Consider the following 7,483-nt stretch of genomic DNA (forward strand, 5'->3'; position numbering starts at 1 on the left):
TGTCCTATATTAAAATTATATGTAAAAAATAAATATAAATATTAAATAATTAAGATTGTTATATATATATAATCGAGCCAGCTCACGAGCTAATGAGCTGAGCTTATCCAAGCTCAAGCTCGACTCATTTAATTTATGAGCTTCCTAGATCTATTTAAGCCAAATAAAAGTAATTTTACAAATGTTAATTAGTTTTCAATTTACAGTAACGTTTCTACTAGTAGTAGCCACTGGTCACAGTAAAGATAGTAAGAACAATGCCGTCGGCGGCTCACACTACTAAAAGTAGACACTGACACCTCATTGAGTCTGAATTTTTTCATATATCACTGTCCCTTTCCAATTCTTTCTTGCACATTATGAGGTAAACAATTCATTAATAAAAAAACCCAACTAGTTTGCAAAGAAGCAGCAATCAAGACTAGAAAATGAAACAAATGTCATATAATATTTTTATCTTATGACTAATGGTTAACAAATCATCATATACTAAGTTACAGATCCAGAAAAATGCACAAGAGATCCAATTTTCATCATGATTTACATCTGATTACAATGATACCATGGATCTACTAACAAAATCAGCCATGTGGTAGGAAGCAGGCCAGGCGCCATACATCCCTTGAAAACATTGCATTATATACAGAATATGACAGCTTACAAAAAATATTTCATTCTGTCATCTCTCCTCATGGCATTATATACAGCTTGGACCTGAAAATGCAACAAACAGATCAAGGTTTTTCCCTCTCTTTTTTCATTTTTAAAAGGGATAGGGATTTGTTGGGCATTGTGCCGGGTATGTCTGCGAGTCAGGATCTTCAAGAGAAGGGAATGACTTGAAGAGTAAAATGGATTTCACTTGTCAATTCATTTTCTTCCATCCCTTTATTTCGAAGATCCCAACTCGCAACTGCAAACTCGGACGTCTGTGATAACGGGAATGGGAAAGTGGGTACTGGGATTGGGGTAGGTGGAAACCAATTGCGGCTTGAGTTTGATACCACTGGCTAAAGCCTCAGTGGGAATCAAAGATTTACTTGATTGTTAGTATGGAGAAACAATTAAGGAATCCTTGAGTTAAAATAATTTAGAAAGTTTAATTCAAAAAGACTTGTCTAAAAAGGGGATATACCTGTTCACTAGAAACAACTTGGATAGGCCCGATATTTACGGATACATATTTGCCCCTAGCAGATAACTTCTGCTTCACTCGTCCCTGTCACAAATATGTTGAAATTCTTGAGGTGAACCTCAACCACAAGTGAAATTGTGTATGTAATGCATTGATGACATTTCACAATTAAATCATGAAATCTTCTAGACTACTGATGTAGTGAAAGTCTTGAAGCAAATCCATTCAAATGCTTAAGGTATAATACGCTACACAATTATGCTGTAAACACCTCAAGAGTCAGTCCATTTTGCAGGAACTTAGGTTTATATAAAAAGCAAGCAAATTCATCGCAAGCACGCCACAAACCAGTGACACATATCACATTATCAACTTTATTTTTTCAAAGATCTAATTCTCAGAATATTACTGTATTACGTATTTTAAACATAGCAGGTCGCAAATAATCATCCATTGGTAATCTAGTCCCAATTAACTTGAAATACAAGTAAGCTGTAAAAGAATTCAAGGCTAGCCTATAAATTTGCTTATCTTGAGACAGCAGAACCTCGGACATTAATTTGGAAGATGGAAAATTAGAGAGTCAAAAAATGTGTGGATTATTATTAGGGTTGCTATGCCAATGTGTTTGATAAACCAGACAGAATACAATCCACAATGCAACCCAGGGGAATATTCAAAAGATCCTCCAAGTTTTCTGCAATTCTGAGGCACAACCAAATGACACATTCAACATTTTTTCTCTTGCTATCTATAGAACTCCTACACAACGAACTAACTTTCTCAACCTCAACTCAAGTAACAAACAGCTACATGTCTAACCTGGGCCAAAGCTATTCATCCAGCTATTCCTATTGATGCCTTTCCTTACAGAGACACGAAAAAATATACCCCTCTACCATTACTCCCTCCCACTCCCACAGCTTTCACCTTCTGCTCAAGGTGACAGTCTGGGAAATGTTGCAGCAGCATCACAACAGAAGGAAACCTTCCATTGCACCAACAATTCAGCAAGACCCTCCTTATCTATCTGGGAAGGAGCTACAGAATTATGAACAACCATATATATAGATAATGGGCAATCTTGCTTAACAAAACCAAGGTAGCCTAGTGGTTGAGGCTTCAATCCCATAGAAAGAGCACTACAGCACTATTGTTTGAATCCTTCTCTTCCCAAACGTAAGTATTTTCACAGATGTCCCCATAAAATAAAATTGTCTTATCTTGTTTGGTAAGTATAAATAGAAAGAGAGGAAAAAAATTATATAGGGTTAGAACCACTAGGGTTAGAACCACCACTATCAAACTATGCAAATCAAACATCATTCACTGGACTTCTAAATTTACTAGCAAACATGTTGATTGTCTACTAAGAAAGTGAAGGAATGTATTATATAGCATTAGTACAGCGCTAGCTAGCAAAATCTCACAGCATTGAACACAAGTAGGACCGACAATTTACTGCATTGTGGGCATTGTGATTTTTTTTTTTCAATTTTTTTCTTTTCGGGGAATTTATTTCTTTCAGCTGATGATCTAACAGAAGGTATCGTTCACCTTGTAATGATAATTTATAAGCAACGAAAATAAAACTATGTTCTCCACCAATAATACACAGTTCAAGAATACATCAAGTTACACAAGTAAATAAATTGAAGCAAAAGGTTTAAAAAATTGAAGATAGATTAATGAATAAAACTAGAAATTTTTTTTTAACCTCCAAATTTTGAGAAATACAGTGCTGCTTACCTCAGGAATGGGCTGTTGGATTACAGATTCCACGGCAACAACCATTGATTGCACGAAGTCCTCCCCTCCGGTTCCTATTGCAGTAAATCCTCGAACAGTTGGGTACGAGTTCACCTGCGCCGCAGCAAATCATCACCCACAACACAAACATTTTGAAACTCTAACAAGTTTAATCACGTTGAGTTACATAATTATTCAGTCTCAAACCATTAGTTATGGCACTGGAACAAAAAAAAAATCTCTTTTCGCTACTGCATCATACCACAATTTGCAAACTACAAACCCAACTGACTTTACCTTCTGGTCCAAAGTGAGCCACTCATTCGTAGAATCATCAGTCACAGTGCCTCCAATAACCATGTTCGTAGTTTGACCAACCCTCCCTTCTGTCTTCGACACCTCTACAACCAAAACCAAACACAAAAATTTAATTTCAACTTTTATTTTAAAACAATAAAATAAAATTTTAGAGAAATAGAAAATTAAAAGAAAAAAAAAAAGAAATAGAGAGATTACCTGAAATGGCTTTTAGAACAGCTTCTTGAGGCGGACCCTGATCGTCCTGAGACGAAGACGACGACGTTTCGTTGTGAGAGCAACAAAGAGTTCTTCCTCTGTGAAACCGTTGAGCCCTAACGGTTCTGAATCGCAAAGTTCCTCTGTTCTTGGAATTGAAACCACGAAGATGTTCCAATTGGTAAGGTTCCACAAGTAAAGCTGAACGAAGCATAAACCTGCACGCCATTTTCTCTTTCTGTTGTTATATCTGTTCCTTTGTTTCTTCCTTCAGTTCCAATTTATACTTGCCTATCTTTCTGTTTGCCTTGGAAAAAAAAAAAGGAGACCAGGATTTTTGTGATAACTGATAAGAACCAAATTGTATGGTCGAGAATGCCCTTGTCAAGTTCACCGGCACTATGGAATAATGGAAATTTTCAAGGGTATTATCGGCTTTTCACATCTAGTTAAATAACAGTAATTACCTTACTTTTTGTCTTTTTAATTTTTCTGTAAATTTCGCTTTACGTTCAGAACCCTAACACTAACAATTTCTCGCAATTAGGATCCTTTTTTTTTTCCGCCGATGTACGGATCCGAGAATAACAGGGAAGATTCGGAGCGGACCGCTTTCAGAAGAGCGGAGAAGAATTACAAGCTCTACTACGATACCAATGCTTCCAAGAACAAAAAGTAACTTAATTATCTTATTTTATTTTATTTTTCTTTTGTGTTAGTTGAACGCAATTAGTTAGTTGCAGTGTTGGTTACACTGTTGTGTTGATAACTGGAACGTTTTCCTCTCTTGGCGCAGGAAGAAAAAACCCAAACCGGTGGACTTGACGGAAGTTCTTGACTTCCGTTCAATTTTAGAATGCCACGATCGAAACGGCGAGCTTCCTCCGTTTGTTAATGTCATTCACGACAAGTTCAGCTCCCCTGTGTTCTCCTTGCAAAATCGCCCAGGTATTCATTCATCAATTTTGTTTTTTTTTTTTTTTTTTTTGGTTGGTGATGCGTAACTAACTTGAAAACTTCTTGCATCAGAATTTGTTACTAACTTGGTGGCTCAAATAACTAACTAACTAACTAACCATCCAACCAACCAATCATCTCAGCATAATGTGTGTTCAATTGGAAAATTATAAATGCAGTAATCCAAGTAAACTACTCCTTCCGTATACATTAAAGAAAATCAATGTATAGATACAACTTGCATCTAAAGTTCTGAATACATTGATTATGGACGTATCAATCTGTGCAAAGAGATATGTATTTTGAAATGGAGGGAATAATCGTGGCGCATTTGTAACTAACTCGATGACTTGTGTAAGTAAGAACTAAGCAATGAGCTAAACAGAATGTGGTAGTGATTGTTGTGTTTTGTAGGTTTTTATTTTATTCCTGGGGCGTTGAGCATAGAGAAACAATGCAGTTTGATAAGGGAGAGTTTGATTGATTTCCCACAGCCACCTAATAGAACAAATCACAATGCGATCTATGGTCCTATACACAATCTATTTGATGAAGCAAAAGAAGGGAAGGTTCTGGTAGAAGAGTACTCTCCCGATGGTTCACCTAAGCTAGGTCCTGATTGCGATTATCAAGATGGTAAGAGGTGGAAGTTCGTAACAGAAAAGGAAGAGCTATTAAGGAAGGGAAAATCTGTTCCTGCTTCTGCTTTGCTGCGGAAGCTGAGATGGAGCACCCTTGGCCTACAATTCAATTGGTCCAGAGTACGTTTTGATTCACAAATTACCAATAAAACTTATACGACTATGTAAGTGTTTCACAGCTGCATGTCTCTCCAGAACAGCTAGATCCTTAGTTATGGGAATTGATGTGCTAACTTATTTTGGGCTTGGAATACTATATATTCATACCTAGTAAGTGTAATGTAATATTTTGATTTTGATTTTGAGAAATAGTTATATGATAAATGGCCATGGTTGATCTGCTTCTTAGCATACATAGGTTTTTAACTACCAAGGAATTGATTTTCTGGTTGTGAATGAGAAAAGATAATTGGTTGTGAAGACTAGCTTGCGAGTTACTGACAGTGCCTCAATTCTTTTTTGGTGAAAGTTTGCTTAGAATAATATTATATTTGAGTTGCCAGTAGAAGCTGTTCTAACGAGTTACTTAGTTGTCAAACTATGTAGGCTATGTTTCTTATGGCTGCATCACCTGAATTTGTAATGAGTCTTTTTTGGGAATTATAATTTCAACTTGTGCACATCACATCTTATGTCCAGGAAAATCATCCAGTGATTATTTTGTGTGCAGCGGAACTATGATGTATCTCTCCCACATAACAAAATCCCTGAAGCTCTGTGTGATCTGGCCAAAGAATTGGCTAAACCTGCAATGCCTGCTGGTGTTGAATTCCAGCCTGAAGGTGCAATAGTGAATTACTTTGGTTTAGGTATGCTTATAGCAAAACTTAATTTATATTAGATATCAATGTATGATAACTCCTCCGGCTGCGGGTAGTAAAGCTTTATAATAGATTTTAAAATAGTTGATACCATATTTACTTCAGGTGACACACTGGGTGGCCACCTTGATGACATGGAAGCAGACTGGAGCAAGCCTATAGTTAGCTTAAGGTATTATATACCTGCTTCTTTTTCAAATTTTAGCTTTAGAAAACCCAACAGCAGGATTGAAATTGTTCTTGGATCATAATTAGTTTATTATCTTGTTGCCATAGTTTGGGCTGCAAAGCTATATTTCTTTTGGGTGGAAAAACTAGAGAGGATCCTCCTTTGGCAATGTTTCTTAGAAGTGGTGATGTTGTACTCATGGCCGGAGAAGCAAGGGAATGCTTTCATGGTAAGTTTTATTGCAAAAACATACTTAAGAGTGTTTGCTTTGTGTAAAAATGTGGTGAAAATATTCTTGAGTAGAATTATACGGAAAGCGTATCCATGAGAATTTCCGCTTATTTTCACTTTCAAACCAAACATACCCTTAGAAAAAATAACGTGGAAGATGAATTTGTATGATCATTTGAAGTTCTGGACTCAGAAGTTGGAAATCAGTTTGATTTTGATGTGTTGCAGGTGTTCCACGGATATTCACAGATGAAAAAAATGCTGAAATAGACCATCTTCAGGCACAACTTTCACATGAAGATGATCTTTGTTTCTTAAAATACATTCAAACTTCAAGGATCAATATCAACATCAGACAAGTTTTTTGAGTAGTGTATTTCTTTTCTTCCAAAGTGAAATTTTGGTTGATTAGCTGATGAAAAATGAAATGATGTATCATTGTATAATTTATTTTGACTATGGCTTAATTTTCATCTTTATTCTGACAATTAAGTCTTGTCCAGAAAACCACCCAGTCTCTGGAATTCTTTGTCTTAACCAGTTTCCTTAGACGAAGAAAATTAGACCAGGTTAGCGGGTCCAACAAAAAAAATATAGTCAGTGAAAATAAGTTATTCTTTTTCTTATGCTTTAACACTATTATAATCTTTTAAAAACGTAGTATTAATTTGACAAATAATAACAAAAAGAACATTTTCTTTATACATAACAGACGCTCTTGTGCATTTTGCGAATGACTTCATAATTGGATCCAATCTTTTTGGAAACATTTAAATAATTATTTAGATAATTGTTCTCACCAATTCTTCTCATGGGAAATTCTTTTCCATCTAGCTTGTTAATGATTATGGAGAATCTTTCAAACATATCATATGTTTTCTTCTTCTTTTATGAAGAATAGCTCGTATTCTCCCGTAAACATGTTAGGTCTAGTTTCTCGGATTTGTTTGTTACTTTATGTATGGGTTGAAGCTTGTCCCACATTTTTCTGGCAGTTTTGCATCTCGAGACCTGGACCTTTTCAAAGTTTTTGGTGCAATGCATCATGTTGATTATTTTGGCATTTATCTCGACATTCTTTTCTTCAATTATCTTCTGAATCTTCCTCTGAAACTATTAGTATATTGAACAAAGAACCTTATTATCTCCTTTTAATATAAGTAGTTATTTCCATTGGACTATATTTGGGTTAGTGTATAGGAGACTATGTTGGCTATAGATTTTTACTCCAACATGTTAAGCTTGATTCCTTGAACGTGAGTTC

The 7,483-nt window shown here is 35.7% G+C and overlaps 2 protein-coding genes across 3 annotated transcripts; one reads left to right on the forward strand and one right to left on the reverse strand.

Moving 5' to 3' along the window:
* Positions 358 to 3,729, reverse strand: LOC107624182. The gene is made up of 5 exons (XM_016326662.2): positions 3,401 to 3,729; positions 3,182 to 3,285; positions 2,885 to 2,998; positions 1,136 to 1,219; positions 358 to 714 (listed from the first exon to the last, which is right to left on the reverse strand). Exons 1-5 carry the CDS (start codon positions 3,627 to 3,629, stop codon positions 658 to 660), a joined length of 588 nt encoding a protein of 195 aa, XP_016182148.1. The 5' UTR covers positions 3,630 to 3,729; the 3' UTR covers positions 358 to 657.
* On the forward strand, positions 3,897 to 6,845 carry LOC107624013 (alpha-ketoglutarate-dependent dioxygenase alkB). Of its 2 annotated transcripts, none has more exons than XM_021114323.1 (7): positions 3,897 to 4,075; positions 4,197 to 4,348; positions 4,772 to 5,118; positions 5,669 to 5,807; positions 5,925 to 5,991; positions 6,096 to 6,217; positions 6,427 to 6,528. In XM_021114323.1, exons 1-7 carry the CDS (start codon positions 3,969 to 3,971, stop codon positions 6,429 to 6,431), a joined length of 939 nt encoding a protein of 312 aa, XP_020969982.1. In that variant the 5' UTR covers positions 3,897 to 3,968; the 3' UTR covers positions 6,432 to 6,528. The 2 variants fall into 2 exon arrangements, with proteins under 2 accessions (XP_020969982.1, XP_016181932.1); XM_016326446.2 differs by having other exon boundaries at positions 3,898 to 4,075; positions 6,448 to 6,845.

The sequence above is a fragment of the Arachis ipaensis genome, chromosome B10, assembly GCF_000816755.2.
Source record: "Arachis ipaensis cultivar K30076 chromosome B10, Araip1.1, whole genome shotgun sequence".
Lineage (NCBI taxonomy): Eukaryota > Viridiplantae > Streptophyta > Magnoliopsida > Fabales > Fabaceae > Arachis > Arachis ipaensis.